The sequence below is a fragment of the Cavia porcellus genome, unplaced genomic scaffold (genome assembly GCF_034190915.1).
Source record: "Cavia porcellus strain 051 isolate PalLab524CR breed Dunkin Hartley unplaced genomic scaffold, mCavPor4.1 scaffold_9, whole genome shotgun sequence".
NCBI classification, from domain to species: Eukaryota; Metazoa; Chordata; class Mammalia; order Rodentia; family Caviidae; genus Cavia; species Cavia porcellus.
Genome location: NW_026947492.1, coordinates 41,943,964 through 41,963,405, shown reverse-complemented (window position 1 = coordinate 41,963,405; position 19,442 = coordinate 41,943,964). Strand labels below are relative to the sequence as shown.

The 19,442-nt window shown below is 34.8% G+C and overlaps 1 protein-coding gene across 2 annotated transcripts in view; it reads right to left on the bottom strand.

Moving 5' to 3' along the window:
- The window catches only part of Slc36a4 (solute carrier family 36 member 4), a 52,080-nt gene extending 33,449 nt beyond the window's left edge, over positions 1-18,631 (bottom strand). The window contains exons 1-6 of one of the 2 annotated variants that reach the window (XM_003468569.5): positions 18,423-18,631; positions 8,218-8,341; positions 7,210-7,300; positions 6,626-6,714; positions 5,039-5,134; positions 2,719-2,803 (exon numbers count right to left, since the gene is read on the bottom strand). In XM_003468569.5, coding sequence (XP_003468617.3) covers positions 2,719-2,803; positions 5,039-5,134; positions 6,626-6,714; positions 7,210-7,300; positions 8,218-8,341; positions 18,423-18,471 — 534 coding nt within the window. In that variant the 5' untranslated portion in view covers positions 18,472-18,631. Of the gene's footprint in view, positions 1-2,718; positions 2,804-5,038; positions 5,135-6,625; positions 6,715-7,209; positions 7,301-8,217; positions 8,342-17,661; positions 17,994-18,422 lie in introns of those variants that run through there. The other variant, XM_063256263.1, reaches the window with a different exon arrangement.
- Positions 18,632-19,442: the final 811 nt, after the last annotated feature.

Below are 19,442 nucleotides of genomic sequence, written 5' to 3'. Positions count from 1 at the left end.
AGCTTCTTGGATATTTGCAAATAAACTTTTCTATTCCACCTTGAAAGAAACTGATTCTGCTTCATAAAAAAAAAAAGTTATTCAAAACTTTTAGACATTTATTTTCTCCACTTTTTCTACTCTTTATATCACACACACATACACACACAAAACCAGACAGTACCCTGCTCAGTTACAAGTAATATACTGGGTGCCAACTGTGACAAAGACCTACATTCCAGTCTAATTCCACGTGATGTAGGGCACATTGTCATATTTTGTGAAACTGCTTCATGAAGAACATATCACTTACTTTAAAGAGTACAGGTAAGGATTAAATGAAATATGTCACAGATTATAAACATAAAATTATAAACCACTACCTGTATACCTAACTTCTTATGGAGTTTGTCAGTAACTGTCTTAGAAGACACTAGAAAAGATGAGTACTACTATAATACAAAGTCCTAGGGAAGTGTTTTTCTATCATGTTCTATTACTGGTAAGATAATATGTCTTACCAGTTATTAACCATAAATAGCCTCATAATGTATTAGAAATCCTAGCAAATGCAGTATAGAGTTAAATACTTGTAAAATCCAAAGAACACCATCTATTAAAAGTAAAGTTAATGAAAGCACTGATACTACTTCGATAAATGTAATCAGTACTATAATTGTTAACTGGTGTACTTTTCTATCAACTCCACATCTCTTGTCTCCATATGCTTTCACTAAAGTCTTTCACTTGTTATTCCACAATTACAACATGTTGAGTGAACACCTGTAACTAAAGGAAAAAAACTGAATTGGATTTTTGCAGAAAATTTATTTCAAGAGAATTTAATAATTTGCAAGTATCTGGAGAAAGAAGAGAGGAAATAGTATAGAAGCTAGATATTTGGAAAAATAAAAATAAAATGAGGCTGAAAAAAGAAATTATATAATTTATTGGGACATTCAGATGAAGACAACATCCAAGAGTACCCTCTTAGCTAACCCGATCAGCAATCACAACACTAATCTCTTGACCCTATTCCTTTTATAACACTTGAAAAGATATACAGTGAAAATGAGAATCCAACATAATCCAATCATGCACAGGAGAAAAGAAAAGGGCTGACTAAACAAACTGGTAAGAAGGGTGTGAATAAGAACAGAGCAAGGAAAGCAGAGAAGATATAACCAATGGGGAAAATCAAACAAAAGGATGAAACTTGATCAGTAAAACTTTACTGAACGTTTTTTCAATAAGCCGGGTACAACAGTACATATAAGAAATACAGAGACAAAAAATAAAAAATCTATAGAATTTACCTATCTTTCAATCCAGTAACAATATTAGGTTCCTATAAACCAGGCACTATTAGAAGCTAGTTTATAGTGGTGAACACAATAGATACAATGGTTCTTTCCCTCTTGAGACTTACAATCTACTGATGAAATTATGTTGTAAACAAATCGAATACCCTAAGGCTATGTTTACAAGTGTTATGGAAGGTAGGAGAAAACATCAATAAATTATAGCAAGAGATAAAGAAACTGAAGGACACTGGAGGCTCCCAGAACAGTTAACAGTGAAGCTAAGTTTGGAACTCTGCCATACATAAACAAAAAAAAATTTATGGATGCTGAGACATGGCATCCAAGACAAAACAATGACCTTGAAATCCAAGCTGAATCCCTAACTGACATCCTGTAAGAGAATTCCCTTATTTTACAAGAGTACTGATGATCTTTTTCAATATGGAACATCTAAGTTTGTGACTCAAAAGTAGTAATATCCAGTGAAATCATGAGTTAGTAAACTGTAGCCTACAGACCCAAGATAGCCTGACAAGTATTTTTATAAACACAGTTTTATTGGAATACAGAGTTATTTGCTTACATGTTATTGTTTATGGCTGCGCTGAACAGTTGTAACAGATACCATATGGTCTTCAAAGAAAAAAATACTTATTTTATGACCCTTTACAGAAAATGTGTGCCAATTCTTGGTCTTAAAAAAAAACATACTAACATACTTTATACTCAAAAAAGAAAGTGACATACACACACATATATAAAGCATTCCTCTATTATAATGAATAAAAGCTATTGGCTAAAAAATGACTAAAGAAAAGCAGAAAGTAATAAAAGATCACTGATACCAATCATAAAGAAATCCACCTTGGCACTGTTTTGATAGAATTTTTGTTTTGCTGCTCTGTGTGTTTGTCCAAATAGACTGCTGATTTCTAAACCAAAGCTCCCAACCACTTTTTCAAAATCAAACTATACATTTATGAAAAACTATATATTTTTAAACAATATCTTTTAACAATGGAATAATTTGTTGAACTTTAGTAAGCAATGCTCACTTTTTTAACCTTGTTTTTAGGCTACCGGTTAAACCCACATATAAACATACATATATGCATATATACACACAAACACACACTGATGTAAAGAACATGATCTCAAATTATAAATAAGCTTTTGAGATCTAAATCCGAAGTAACAAAAATTCAGTAAGATGTCACATTCAGAGCAGCAAAAACAGACACTATAAATATTAAGGCAAGAAAATAATAACAAAAATCAAACTTGCAAAAGAGAAGACAAACCTATACTGGAGGATCAGACCATGTATAAGAGGAATATATTTTAATATTCAACCATGATTTTTACATAACAAGTATAATACTATACACAGCGCATTAGAAGAAAATAATTTTACTAACTGGATAAAAGTACTCACTTGTTTCACATTTTCAGCTAAGAAGACAATATAAACACTGCAGAATCCCAACTGTGTTATCACCAGAAAAAAGTCAATCACAATCCTGAAGGGAAATATCCACAAGTAAGTACCAATAAAAGTTGGTGAAATATCATTGTATTTTATTTCTCTTTTACATGTTTTAAGAAATTTTATAATTATTTTACTTCCTTAAATAAAAACATTTAGAGATTTTATTTCCTATAAAAATCACACACATATGATTACTGAGAGCAAAATAATGCTCCATTAAGGTAAAAAACTAAGATTTTTACACCACTGTCTTTTTCTGAAATTAAGAGTTTAAAAATATCTGCTTGTAAGAAGATTTTATGAAAAATATTTCATTTAGATTAAGCCATTTCTACTACTTCTCAAGATATTTTTCAGATCACCTCAGTGCACTTGTCACTTCATCCCAGCTTCATGTTATTTTCAAATATGATTTGTTATTATTGTCTTGCCTTAGTATTTATAATGTCTACTTTTGCTTCTCTGAATATGACATCTTACTGATTTTTTGTTACTTCAAATTTAGATTTCAAAAGCTTATTTATAATTTGAGAGCATGTTATTTTCAAATATCAGAAGAGAGAATTAAAGAAGATTGGGACAGTGGCCCTAAATCATGCAACAACAGATCCTTCCAGTATCTTTTCTCTTATTTTTTTAATGAGATGCTAAGGAAGATTCCAGCTACATAAAATGGAGAGAAATAGGTGAAGAATATCAGCAGGCACATCAAAGTGACACTTAAATATGGAGGTTTTCAAATTATATACCTGACTGTATGTTATTATGAAACATCCCAGGCTTGTTTAGGTTTAGAAACAATGAATGACACTTTAACACGCACTTACTAATTTATTACAGACTCTCCTTTGACCATCAGTACTATGGTTTGTATCTAGAGTACCCCCAAAGCCTCACGCAGTTTTAAATGGTGCTTTTTGAGAGATGGCTAAATGTAGAGTGTATGACTGATTGTAGTACAATGCTGGGATTAAGGGTGTTGGTATAGCCTGTATACAGAAAGGGTTGCTTGTCCTCTCTCTCCCTGCTTGTTGCTCTCGCTGTTTTCTGCCACCATAAACTGTTGCTCCTCTGCCATATGACATTCTGCCTTGAAGCCAGCCAACTATGGGCTGGTATTTCTATAAACTGTGAGCTAAATAAAACTTTCTTCCCTTAACTCTTGTGGATATTGGGTATTTTGTCTTAGAAATGACAAAAGTAACTAACAAACAAAATGTTAATAATGTTTTCAAAATAGACTTTCTTTCTCCCATTTGAAATGGGAAGTCCTCTGCCTATTTTCTTTCTTGCTATCATTACTATTCTCCATAGCTATTCAGAAATTATGTTTGTAAGTTATCTTGCTAACCTAAAATGAATTCCATTTTTCTTTTATCTAATGAATTACATGTTGGCATTTTAAGTATTCCCTTATCTTTTCATCTATCTTTTAGTGTCCTACCACCAATCAATCCAGCCACTTCTGTTTGAAAGCCATTCTGCATAGGAAAAGCAAACAAAGAGGCTTGTAATCTGGGGTATAAGAAAAATAAGAGTTTGTGCAATGGGTTCTGGGGGTAGGTAGGTCCCTAAAGTGTGTGTTAGGTTTTACTTCCTTCTTTCTACTTTATCAGAACTCTGAGACCTTCATAAACATACTTAACTTCCTGAAAACTTCCAGAAAGGCCATCTTTAACTATACTAACATTGTTCTTTTTCATCCTGTAATTCCCACTGCACATAACATTTATACCATAGGTAGCACTTTGTTGAATGTATATACTTCCTTTTTTTCTATTCCTGTGTTCATCTAGCTTAGCTTCAACATGTCCACTAATGAGAAAGTTACATCTAAATAACAAGACAATAAAGTAAGCCCGAACCAAGAGACCTGAGGTCACTAATGAGCATGTAGCTATACACAATTTTATTTAATATACAGTAATGAGACTGCAACATTTTTCTTATTCTTTTATTTAAAAAGTAATGGACAGAGGTTATTAGTTGTCCAGGTGCTTTATAAATGTAATATACTTAATTTACTATAATACTTCTCTGAAGTATTATTAGTTCACTTCATGAGAAATCCAAACCAAATTGATGACTAGTTTGACCTCCACTGTGAAACAGAAAATTTGCAGAGCTGAAGCTTGAACCTAACTCTACACTAAAGATTATCTATGTGATTCTCTCAATTATATTATTTACATGTCTTATCAGATTAAAATACTTAAAAATTAATATAATTTCCACAACTAGATATTAGAAACATAAAGTACTTAACCGTCCCCATGGTGCTTGCTTCTGAAGGCAATTCCAAGGACTTGCTTCCATAGCAAGACTCACAGTGTCACTGTAACTTAGTGTTGACTTTTTAAACCTGTAATTTAATGATATACATATATAGTAAAAAGAAGAATGTTAAGTTGGTCCATAAAACCATTCTTTGAAAATAAAATCAAATAAATGTGAATTAAGAAATGCAGCCTATGTGTTAACAGATTCGTTTGCAAAATTTGAAGATCTATATACTCTGTTCTTTTCACTAGGGTATTAGTTTTTATTTACTGTTTAAATTTAACAGCTACAGAATTGAAAGCATGTAATATTTGCTAATCAACTACCTAAAACCATCAACTATACTGTTCACATCTAAATTATTCCATTTTCAGAATTATTTAACATTACATCTGGTGAGGGCTCTACAATATACTTCCAAATAAACTTATTCATTTAATTTTCAATATAACTGAGATAGTAATATTTAGGTAGGTAGGTAATATTGTTCCATTTAATTCCTCTCTTTGCTGTCTTAGTGAGCATTATTATTTAAATATCGTAAGTGATTTATCCAGTTTTAAGAACATTTAATATCAAGAATCAAAACTAGTCTATTAAGGTAAGAAATATTTATTAAACTTCTTCAATAAAATGCTGGTTGTCTCGTAAAAACATATCAGATCATTGTACAAAAATAAAAAAATAACACAGTATTTATCATCTACAAATCTACACATCGGTAAAGAACACTAAAAACACTACACTCAAAATTAAATCACTATTAACAGAAGATCTTGAACTATTACTAAGAGCTGGATTACTGCCTCTATTTCCTCTAAAACTTCTCTGATTTTTCTCATCTACACTAGATAAAAGAACCCATTAGCTAGGCATGGCACTGCATGCCTGTGTTCCCAGGACCTGAGAGGCCAAGACATGAAGATCATCACAAGTTTGAGGCCAATTTTGACTAGTGGTTCAAGGCAGCCTGAACTATGCAGTAATAACCTGTCTCAAAAAAACAAAAGAAAAAACAAAAATAAAACATCATTCTATTCCACTGATAGGATACCTCTGGTACATAATCAGTGATCTACAGTCACAGTTTCCTCATTCATGGAATTAACCAACCACTTGTGGGAAAATACGTGGAAAAAAATGCATCTGTGCTAAGTATGCTTTTTTGTCGTTATTTCCCAAACAATAAAGTATAACAACTAATTGTATAGCATTTATATTGTAGGAGATATTACAAATAACTACAAATAAATGATTCAAAGTATATGGGAGGATTACAGAAGGTGTATGCAAATACCATGTCATTTTACATGAAATACTTGAGTTTCTGCAGATTTTGCTATCAAGAGGAATCCTGAAACCAGTCCTCTAAGGATACATAAAGATAGGCTTCCAGTGACATTTAAATCATATGAAATGGTACTCTTTTACATATTCATTATCTTGTATTTGTCTATACAATAGATGAAAGAAAATACAACTTCATGCTCCAAAGCACAGTATAAATTTAATAATATGATATTCCAAGTAAATACATAACTTTGAAATAAAGACTTAACAAATCCACATTTACCTCTGACATAGAAAGTGACTGCAATGTACCAATATGTGCATACAGTGAACAGAAATAATTCCTATAAACACAAGGCTGATTGGTCCAAGCTGTGAAAAAAAATGTATATAATAAATATTTAATATTTTAAAAAATTATCAACTGCATAAGCAATGAGTCCTTAGACTATCATTTTACAGTGAAAAAATCATTTGTTGGACAAAATGGTTAGACTGTCATCTGCAAAGGGAAAATTAATAAACAATATAGAAACTATTTCAGGTAGTGTTTAAGACAACCAGGTATGATTCTATCTTACCAATTTAGCTACTTAAACCTAACATTAAATATTATAAACATGTAATTAAATAGAAATGAAAATAGTAATTCTCATGTTTTGTTATACTAAAATACTAGGCCACTAGAATAGCAGATATTTTATAAATATAAACCTTATAGGGTTCATATAATTTTATCAATACAACAGGTAACTGATAATCTAAATGTCACTTGACCAGGTTATATTTGAAGAGGCCAGATGTTGGCTTATAGGAATTTTGGCTAACAATTACATCTTAACTAGAGTTTACAAAGATAAGTCTTACCACTATGCCTGCATTTTTTATTGCCAATGGAAGTCCTAACAAGCCAGTTCCAATATTTCCCTTAAGAAGATGCATAAGAGTTTGTATAAATCTGAAAAAAAGATGTAAACATTTTATTTAGACTATGATTTTTACTATTAGAAGGAAAATGTAAATCATTGCAGGCAACAAACCAAATAACATTTCCATTCTATCATTTGGCTTGGTTTAAATTGTATCTTTCCAGGGCCAAAGAGTTAGATCATTGGCTCAGGTGCCTGCCTGGTAAGCGCAAGGTTCTGAGTTCATTCTCTGTATTTTTGCTACTTAAAATTTTTGGACATAAGCATTGTAGAGATTAAACAAGATACTTAAGTGAAAGTGCTTCTTCACACAGCAAAGTAATTTAAAAGAAAGAGAAGGAATCTTGTAAGTTCTCTAAGGATTTAACCTAAGAATAGTTTCTAAGAAGCAACTAAAAGAGGTCTCTTAACCAAGATGAAGTAAATAAAAGTAGGAAAAAGAAAACAAAATTCAAACTTAGTAAGGGAAAGTTTGCTAAGGTTTTTCTTCAGTTTATAATTTTTGTTCATTGGATATATTACTTTGCTTAACCATTAAATTACTATAAGAAAAAGAACTTGTAAACGAAGGCAAAATTTTTTTTTAAATATTACACTGCTTTCCTATGACTGTCTTCTGCTTGCTCTGCATAACTTGTTCACTGCATATCAAACACCTAGTTTCTCAGCATTTCAGAAGACAGTTCTCTTCACATTCCTATTCCTCTCAATCAGATCTTACTTCTTTCAGGATCTACAGCAATTAATTATCACTGTAATAGTTCCTACACAATACTCTGTAAAGTAAATGTATTTCTTCCTTGCAAATAAACTATACACACTTTGAAGGTAGATTTTTTTATTCATCTTTACATTTCCTGAAGTATCTCATAAAATACCTTGCCTGTAGAAGATAACAGGATACATACTGAAACAAAAGAAAACAAACAGAAACCTCAACACTTACGAAATACCCTCCTGGTGATCAAGTTGGTAATGCTTCTGAACAGGCAAGAGTTCTGCCTCATTTTCTTCATCTGATGTCCCATCAAAATTTTGTTCATTTATCAAGGGCCTCATTACATCCATATCTTCAAAAAAGAAAAAAAAAATACTTCAATATTATTTTTAAATCAGGATAAAGCTGTATAAATGAATTTACCATACAGGAAATGCGGTTTACTTATCTTTACTATTTCTATTATGAATAACTTAGTTATCTATCTCAACTTCTCCTGTTAACTCCTTTTGTTATGGTGTAACAGGGACAGGCTAAATACAAGAAAATAGCTTACTAGGTTAAGAGCTACTTCAAACACCTGGGTAAGCTTATGAGTGTAAAAGAAAACACAGGAACAAAGGATGAAAGTTAAAGTAAGAGGGGAGATAAGAAGGACCTTTCCTCCTAGAACAAAGTATGTTAAGTTAGTTGACAGACAGCTCCTCTCTAACTTTCTGGCTGGACCTAGAAAACTTAGAAATGTAGAGTAGGGCTTGGGATCTAGCACGGGGGCAACCCTAAGGTCCCAAGTTCAACTTCGGTACAAAAAAGAAAAAACAAAAAAAAATGCAGAGTAACCAGGTTGTTTTTCTTTAATGACTCTGTTTCCTGTAAACAGGCTATATAACTAATTTCTTTTAATCCCTAAATCCACAAAATCACCTGTTTAAAACAAGTTTCCATGTACTGTTTATCTATATAAGTTCAAAATGAAAGCACATGGGCATGTGCTTCTTCCAGAAGTCCTTCACAAAGGTCACTCATCAGGACCTTTTTTTTCCTTATTTCCAACAAATACTACCCTAACTTCTTCATTTTGTCTGTGATTTTATTCTTCAATTTCATGAGACAATGAATACAGGTTTATGCAAAACTAACTTCTTAAATGGTATATTTAAAAAGAAACAACTAGACGTATTTACTGAATATTGTTTGGGCTATGCAGTAGAAAGCAAAAAGGTTAGGTACCCAATGCAAAAATTCTTTCAGATAGGTCTACATAAGATTTATGGTAAGTGATCAAAGAATTATGGCATGAGAAATATCAAGAAATAGTTAAATACATTTTCATCTCCAGTTAGCTTCACATCCTACTGTTAAGATAAACAGTAATTATGTTTTCCAATACTTCAAGAAAATTATAAAGCTATTCCAATGTTTAAAATTTCAGTATCAAATTGTACCATTCACTTATCAATTTTTTAGCATGATTCTGCTCTATCAATAAAAAAGACAATACTAGTCACTACTGTCTGTCTTGTAATACTCATTAGGAACAAATTTGTTGAGACCATGGATGCACATTACAGGGTCTAAAGTACAGAAGATTTTTAAAAAAGCAAAGTTTGTTTCATCCAAATTCATATAGTAAACTACAAAAAAGTAAACTGTAATAACTAAATAATTTAGTTGGAAATGCCTAATTGACATTACTTTTTACGTTTTTTTGGAATAATTTAAAAATTACGGTAACAAATTGTCTGCTGGCCTGAACCATCAGTGGTACATGCACAATTGTCCCACTGGGCAGACTGAACCACCAGGAGTTTGCTATTTAACAACAGATGATGGACTTCAAACCAGAGCTGCCCAGCAGTAAGACAAAATATAGCCCCGTCATGAACATGTTAAGCTAAATTTGCAAGAATTGTACAAAAAAAAAAAAACCATTTCTTTATAAACTTACTAATTTCAAAATTTTGTCACATATTTTTGTCTCTTAAACCCATAATATTTTTAGTGAACTACTGGAGAGTAAGCTACACATATCATGCTCTGCTTCATTCTACAGGATCCCTCATTTCCCTGGTAAAAGCCCTCTCTCCATTTAATGCTAGGAATCTGAAGCGCACTTGCACTGCTCTATTTGTCTCCATTCTCAAGAAGCAATGTTTTGCCAAGGCCGCTCTATCAGTTCTGCTCGCATTCAGGTGACTTTCCTGTTCTCAGACCTATGAACTGTGAATTTCCAGGCTTGACCTCTGTTACACTTTTAACACACTTTAGCTCTTTTTTCCTACAGATTTCACTGTACTTCCTCCCACTCTCAAACTACCCTTTCCTCCAAAGAGAACCTAAAGAGTCCCCCTCTGTGTTTACAATAGCAACAAGGACTCTGTGGCAATTTGCCATCTTTCACTGCTTACAGATAATTTTAAGCTTGTGGTTTCCTTGGTTTCCTGGTGATGCTAAAAGAGTAAGTTTATGAAGGTTTGTGTTCTTTGTTGAGTTTACAGGTTGTGGGAGGATATGCTTAGAAACTGGGATTGAGGCAGACAACACGGGAGAAATGCTTTAAACAACCTATTCTTAAATCATTTCTTCCTCCAATAATGCAAGTTATACAGAGATTAAAATTCATTAAATTATCAAAAGTTCCAAAATCATGTAATCCAAATTAACGAGGACTTTGTGTGGTTTAAATTCCTTAATTTTTGCCTTTTGGTGTTTTTCTTACAATTTCATGCTCAGAATATTCTACATAGATTATTTAATAGTGTTTGTACTGGACTGTGGGAGAAGAGAACAAGAAATCACCAAGAAGTAAGCCCACCCTGCAAATCAGTGCCATGCAAGGGCCACTAAGGGGACAGCCAGATGCCAGCTTTTTCCCATGAATTAGCGCCATTTGTGGACTATGGGAGAAGAGAACAAGAAGTCTACAGAGCAAGAGAACAAGAAGTCACCAACAAGCAAGCCCTTCCTGTGAACTGGCATCTTGCTCAGGCCACTGAGAAGAGAACCAGATGCCAGCTCTTTCAGGTGCACAGGCTGGGAAGTGAGAAGAGCCAGCACCCCCCCTCCACGCCCACCCTTCATGTCCCACTAAGCAACCAACTGATACAGAAAAACATAGACTATGATGATAGATACTGAGGTAAACTACAATTTAATGCGTATAGTGTTTAGTGTTTCACTGATTGTGCAGGTCTAAGGCAGGTAGTCTGATTATTCAGAGGATAACAGTATACAATGTAGCATCTATGGGGGCTCTCCTTTTGAAGGTGGTAATCATTGTTAATTCCTTATCATCTTGCTTTGAAGTTCTGTATTATTTTCATTGTTTTGTTGGTTTGGGTTTTATCCTGTTTTGTTTGATTTTGTTATATCGGATGGCATGGACAGCTATTTCAAAGATGATGGTATATTGTATTGCCATTTTAGATTTATTACTGTCTTTTTTTGAAGTTCTTTATTGCATTCATTGTTTTGTTTTTATTGTTCTATTCTGTTCTCTTTTGTTTGATTTTTACTATGTCTGAAGGTATCTGCAGCTATTTTGAAGACAAGGCATTATATTAACCATTATTGGTTTTCCATTGTTTTGAAGTCCTGTGTCACTTACACTAGCTTGCTTTGATTGGTTTTATTCTGTTTAGTTTTATTCTCTTTAAAATAAAAATTTAAAAATAGTGTTTGTATCTGTTTTTTGGTATCAAAAATGGCATAGCCTAAACCTATACACAGTGAAAATTAAGTGTTTTCCCATAATGCATCTTGGGGACATCTACTATCTCATAGTTACTTTATCAGTTTATTAAACTATAACCCATCTTTTGTTTGAATGGGTGCTATTTCTCTTTCCCTTGTACTCCGTGCAAAATAAATTGATAACACATGTTAAAAACCATCACATCATTTTGCTCCAGTTTGCCTAAGAAAGTCCCACAAAATGGATGGCTTAAATAACAAATACATAAGTTCTAAAGGCATGAAGTCTGGAATCAAGGAGTTGGGAGCGCTGGTTCCTTCTGAGAGCTGGGAGAAATGCTTTCTCCTTCTGTTGGAGTTAGCCATTTTCATGTTCACTCACATTCCTACATAGAAGATGACTAGGCTGTAATTACTGTTAAAAGCCTTACATTGTTTAGTAATTATCATCCTGTGGCTACAATTTTTCCTAGTTCTTAAATTTACTCTTTTTCTCAATGTTATATTGTCCAGGAAACATTAAATATAATTACTGTGGGAAATATTTTTCATATACATATTTGTTTTAAATCCATTTTTATCCCCTATATTTAAAAATCTTAATAACATATAATTATTTCAGGAAGTTTCTTTAACCTTCTCACAATGAAATTATAAAGCTGATTTTAAAAAATTGAAACTAAGAGAAAAATACTTTTTAGCAATGTTAGGAATTAAAGAGGTACATAATTATATATTGATTTGATTTTAATATTAAAGCAGAAGTATGCAATGTTCCACATTGTTAACTAAGTTCTACTTATGTCTTTAAATTTTAAAGCAGCTGAGAAAAAATTTTAAAACTTTCCCTCCTAGTTTTAGTATACATTACTGAAGCACCTTTGCATACTAAGAAATATGTTTTTCTTTAAGTAAACTAAGAATAGATAAAGTGACCAGGTTTTTGAACTAAATATTAGCTTCAATGGTATGATTTCTCAAACCTAAATAATAAATTAAAATACAGGCAACTAAAAATATCTGAGAAATATCTTTGTGCTGAAGAAGTTGCATCTTTAAGTAGTAGAATGATATTTATTAATAAATAGTCACTTATACCTTTTAGATGCTCCAGGTCATACTAAATAAAATGCTAAATTGTAGTGCATTCTAAATTTTGGCAAGCAGTAATATTTTTTCTTATATTTAACTCAATTTTTTGGAATATTAGCATTGCCATTGGTCATGATGCAATGATCAACATTTCAGGTTTGAATACACTGCCTCTTAAGAAACTAGTTAGTTTCACGTGGCTGAAAATGAAGGTGCAAGTACTAAACAGCAGAAGATTAAGTTGGAAGGCACTCTCATACAAGCCTTGTCAAGAACCAAAGACCCTTTCCCATGAAAAGTTTCTGGCTCAGGTTCAAGAAAGACAGCACCAGTTACCACAGCATCCCTCCACTGGGTTATTTTACACTGCCAAGTCAGATATAGATAGTGAGTTGGCTTAAGGAATTAAGCCACACTCTCTATGAACTCCTATGGCATTCTCAGAAAGATGAGTTTTTCCTGGCATAGTAAATTTCCATGGCTTAGCTGATTTACTAGGGTAGACTAAGGAGAGCAAATTAAAATGCTTTTTATGCACACAGTATTCAGGAAGCGCATACTACAGGACACAGATACAAGCCCTGCCAAATCTTGCTAATTACTGATCCTTGTTAAGAACCTCTCAATAGACTATCATCAGCTTCTTACCAATATCTAATGGATAACAGTCCTTCAACACAAGAGCTCTATGCTTCCCTAATAAAAGGTTACAATTATTTTCTATTCAATTTCACAAATATTACTGGACCCCAATTCTTACATATTAATCACTATTGCATGCTTAAATAGAGCAATTACTGAAACAAATAAAAATAAAGCACCTACTCCCTATCCCCATCAGCTCAAATTCTATTTTTTAGTTTATTTATAGAGACAAGACTGTGAATAAAATATAGATGTGATAGGGTGTTCAGTTCTAAAACAAAACAGGGATTAACAAGACAGCCTGTAGTTTTAGGCCTCACTAAGAAAGTAGGCCTAAAGTAAGTAGTGAGGCCAAAGTAGGCCTCACTAAGAAAGTGGAATTTTAAGGAAGACCTAAAGGAGGTACAGAGTGAGTGAAGTACTTATCTCCAGGAGAGCTATCCAGGCAGCAGCAACAACCAGCAAGGAGGCAGAATAGCTGAAAAGGAGTAGAGTGTGGGAAGCCCTAGGCGTGTCAGAGGGGTAACAGAAAACAGATGGTATTCAGCCTTCTGGACCGTGATTCTCAGTGACATGAGAAACCGCTACAACAGTACTCTCCAACAGAAATATAATGCAAGCCACAAATTTAATTTAAGCTTTCCTAGGAACCTCATTTTTAAAACAAAACAGGTAAAATTAATGTCAATAATATTTTATTTAACCTAATATATCCAAAATATTATTTCAACATGTAATCAACAATTTTGCCCATATTAAGAATTTGAAATCTGGTAGGAAAATACATTTTGAGCATATTACAATTTGGACAAATCACATTTCATGTGCTCAATATCTAAACATACTTAGCGGCTACTGCACCTGATAGTACATACTGGAAAGTTTTGAGCACAAGAGTGACATCATCTGAGCTACATCTTAAACAGATTTTTCTGGGCCTATTTTTTCACAAGTAAAATGAGACCACAACTTTCTGCCTCACAGGGTTTTTGCGATGAAACCCAGAAGCAAGTCTATGGCACATAATTAATCAATAATAACAGTTCTCTTTTCTTGCTAAATAGTGATGTATTAAAAACAAATTGTACTTTATAGGATTTTTAAGTATCATTCTGACAAGAAATTAGATAATTTATAATTTAATAATAATTTATAACTTTGAGCATTTATAGGCTACAAATTGTGTTATGCCAGCAAGAAACGAAACTAGTGGAAGAGACAATACTTGAAGATCCAACATAGTAAAGTTTTAGCAGTTGAAAACATAGGAAGTAAAATATGAACGTTTTCCAAGTAGTAAAATTTTACATAAGTCAAGGTATACTACACATAAAGTCTTTTTACCTTTTGCCAATGTCTTGTAATTTTTTAACAAATACTAAACTGGGCATGTCTAAAAAAAGCTATGACCAATATAGATAAAAATTAATAATGCTTTATAAAGTAAAATACTGTTAAGCAAAGGATATCAAAAACTTCTAGACACATTCACTTCTATTCGCAAATAGAGGATTTATACACAAATAAGAACTAATACCTTGATTCACTGTTATACACTTCACATACGATTCATGATGTATAAAACACATGTATACATCAAGGGTAGAGTCATAGGCTGTCTTACATTGCACAGTTGTCTCAATCACAATTCCTTAGTGTAAATTCAACTTAAATTCCAAATTGTAGATAGAATAAACTAGCAATAAGTCTTAAAACGTTTATTACTTTTTCCTCTACCCCATTTTGATAAACTAGGAAGGGAAGAAAGGAATATCTGCATAATAATGTTAATGAAATATTGTAACTGATAAAGCTCTGAAAACAACCTCAATGTGCAACAATCAGGAAATTGCTAAATTAACTATGGTTACTTTATAAAGTAGTACACTGACATTAAAATATGGTTCTGATCTGAGTAAACCCAGAAAATGTATGTCACATTCTCAGTGGAAAAAATGTATATTCACAATATGACTGCAGTAACATTTTTAAGTTAAACAGAAATGAGGGAAGGAACTATACCATAATGTAAATTAACAATAATATAAAGAACAACAAGCTCATGAATTTCCTTTTCTGTATTGCTCTGGAAAATGTGAAGAGTAAAACTAACCTGTGTTACTTTCATTACACCAGAAAATAAAGGAAATCACATGGATTTTAGTAATGGATAAATTATAAGAAAGTACAAATAGTTTCTTTATAAAAAATAAAAGTGTTGTCACTTAAATCTATAAACTAAAATCTAACTAGGAAATAAGAGTAAGTATTCAAATAAGAGGTAGAAAAATATGTACAGGAAGAAACCTTGGCCTATGAAATGAAGTGTAGAACCTAAGCTTAAGGCAATGTCTCTACCAGAACTTTCCACATTTTTAAACTTCCTTTTTTCTAAATTAAGTACTACTTGATAATTGTTTAAAAAAATCAGAAAACATACAGATAAAGGACATTATCGATACTAAAAATTAACTTGCCATCCAGAAGTGACTGTTCTTAGTAGTAACATACCTATATGTCACAAACACACACACATATGCTTCCACTCAGTCCCGTCTTTAAATGTTACCTATATATTGATGACTTCTAAATTTCTATATTGGGACCAGATCATTCAGTTTAGACATAAATTTAATTCCCTCAACAATTATAATTTGATAACTAAACTGACATCTCAAATTTCACATGCCCCAAACTGAATTCATCTTCACCACCAAACCTGCTCCTTCTGTGACTCCCCCCATGTACTAGTTATCTACTGCTTCATAACAAATTTATAGCTCTAGCTGGTAGATCTCATTGCCATGCAGCATGAATCTTTCCTTTGGGCTTATTGAGTAACCTCTCCACATGGCAGCTGTCTTCAAAGATCCTAAAAGTCAGTAAGCAGGAGGGACCGAAGTCTTTTATACCTCATGCTGAAGTCATACCACACTTCTAATTACAAGCAAGTTAACTAACTCAAGCCCACAGTCAAAGGAAAGTCAATTCTTTCCCATAAAAAGAAAAACATGAAATACTGTACACATTTAATGTCTCAGATAATGACAATTTCCTTCTAGATATTCAGGCCCTTGGAGTCTTTCATTCTCTATTTTATTCTCAATCTTCATCCATCTGTTAGGAAACCATGCTGGCTCTCTCTTAGATATCTAAAATCTAACCATTCCTTTCCAGTCTCGCTGTTTTTACCACACTATCACACTATTAAAGGACATATGTCCTTTTTCTTGAATCACTGAAATAACTTCCTGCTTCTACCTTTCCCTCTTCGCTCCATTCTTCACACGGCAATGTAATCCTTTAAAAATCTGAGTCAGATTATGTCACTGTCTCTACCTGCACACTTGATTTCCCTGTTTTTTTCATACCACTTCACCTAACATTGTGTGTATTAACTAAATGCCTTTACTGTTTATCATTTGTCTCTGTACTAAATGTATAGTCCATTGGAGCATAAGTCTTGATCTGTTTCCTTCACAATGTACCCCAAGCCTCCAAGAGTTTAATGAATATACTGAATTAACACACACAGCTTTAAAAACTGAAATAAAGTGAAACCCCTTTTCAGTTAATAAATAGGAAGTTTTTCACATTTTATTTTAAAAACAATAAAAACGACACAGAATTTCAAAACAATACAAAATTAACATTAGTCAATTACGGCATATTGTTATCTTCGAAGTAGCTGCTCAGATTATAAGATTTAGGCGTGAAAACGGTTAAGTAATAGATGACTATGATTCAACCACAATTTACACAAACAACTTCCATTCACATAGTTACAAGCTTTTCTCTATTACCGATGCTGGCATATATATTTATTACATGACATTTCCGTGGGAAATATTCTAGAAATAAAACTTCTGGTAAAAGTACATGTTCATTTTAAAGACAGATGTATTACCCAGCTCCCACCAACAATACATGAGAAAACCCATTTCTTCACAACTTCACTAGGACAGATTGTTAATGAATCTGATTCACACATATATGCGGGTCTGTCATTCATGTGCTTGAAATTTCTACATCTGCGTAAAAGGGATGATAATAGAAATCGCCTCACTGGCCTGTTGTTAGTATTAAAGATCATGCACAAGCGATGCACTTAGCACACTACACACAATAACCATCCAATAAAATATTAAATGTATCTTTTCTACAATTACTCTGCCTCTAAAGAAATCAACTGCAAAGTGCCCTGAACAATGTTACTGGAACATCTGCCTATTGATTACTTACAGCATTTTTTAAAATTCAAATTTTCCCGCGAAGCGTATGTTTAATCTTGAGCATGGAATTTAAAATATGTCTAATTAGAGTGCATATAACTGGGAAGACAACTGTTGTATCATCCTGATCCTTACTTCCGCTTTCTTTGGGACAGCGGCAAACATAAACATTCCCAGCGCTAAGAGAACAGACCCAAGGAAAACTGGTAAACTTTGCCAAGAGAATTTAGCTACAGGTCTCTGCTGCTCATTCTGGCCCTCACCGCCTATTCGTAAGGCTGGGGCAGGAAGTAAAAATAAGAATTCACTTCCAGACGCCTTGCTCGTGAGCTGCCGCTTTGAAATGAACAATGACAACTTCCTTAAAGCATCACTGGAAAACACGGTGACACGCAGCGCAGGCTCCCTCCTTCCTTTGACGTGTTCACCGAGCGCAGCTCCCCGCCCCCAAAACACACCCCACCCCCGCCCGCCTGACACCTCGGCCCCGCCCGGCCTCGGGTCGCACGCCCCGTCCCCGCGCGGGCGCGGGCCCGGCGTCCATCAGCAACGCTCCGCGATCCAGCCCGTGGGTTCCGAGGGGGAGCGCTTCGCTGGCTTCAATCCGAACCCGTGCCAGACCCATAACTCGAGAGGCCACACGCGCGCACACACGCACACAAGCGGCCCGCCCATCTCCCCGTCCAGCCTGAGGCAAGCCGGGCCCGGACGCGAGGGCCGCCCCGCCGCGCCTCCACCGCCCACCCGCGCCCCGCGCGCCCGCGGACCCACCGAGCTCCTCCAGCCCCGCCGCCTTGGCCGCCGCGGGCGCCGCTTCCATCGCTCGGGGGTCTCCAGGACGCCGCCGTGGCGGTGCCCGCTCTCCCGCCGCCGCTGCGTGGCCGGCCTCAGACCCAGGCAGCCCCAGCCCGAGGGACCCGCGCCGGACGCCGGCTCCGTCTCAGGCCGGGCGCTCCCCACCCCCGCGCCAAGAGCATGCGCAGTGGGACGGACGAAGGGCCGGGCCAGCGCAGGGGCGCCAGGGCCCCCTCTGCCGATCCGGAGGGGAGGGAGGGGCCGAGGATCCGAGGACGGGGGCCGTGTTGGGAAAACCGCCGAACGCCCAGGGGAGAGGCGCGTCTGAGGCGTAACTCAGGGTGGGAGGTCAGAGCTGGCACAGAATAGGCCCGCAGCTCCTGGGACCCTTGAAAGGTGACCTCTTGAATGTGCGGTGACCTTCTGTTTGCAGAGTCAGCACTCTGTTGAGCAACCTTGGGAGAAGGCAAAGTAGTCTTTGCCCCTCAACCCATGTTGGGGTTCTGACCTCTCTTCCGTTATCCTTGTGCTTAGGCTCCTATTTAGATTCCTTCCAATAGAACTTCATCTAATTACACACAGCTTGGCTTTATGAAGGATCTTTCCAAGCCCAAAATATCTGACGTTAACCATGGTGCTGAAAGAAAATGCTAATATTAGTGTGAAACACTGTAAGCCTATGCATACATGCATACCTTATTTAAATACTATGACAACAGTGTGAAAATGTAATATTTATACCCATTTTACAGAGGCAGAAACCATCCAGGGCACACAGAGTTAAGTAACTGGGCTGCAGATGGTGAGCAATTAAATGGCAGAGGTGGAATTCTCTATACCACCAAGATGTACTGCTGGTCTCGCAGGTGGGTACCCATAAATATAGAGAAATCAACGGATGAAGCATATTTTTGATCGTAAAGAAAATACTCATTATAATTTTGAAATTAAATCAGAACATTAGGCAACTTTTTTTATATTTGTCTGTTTCGTTCC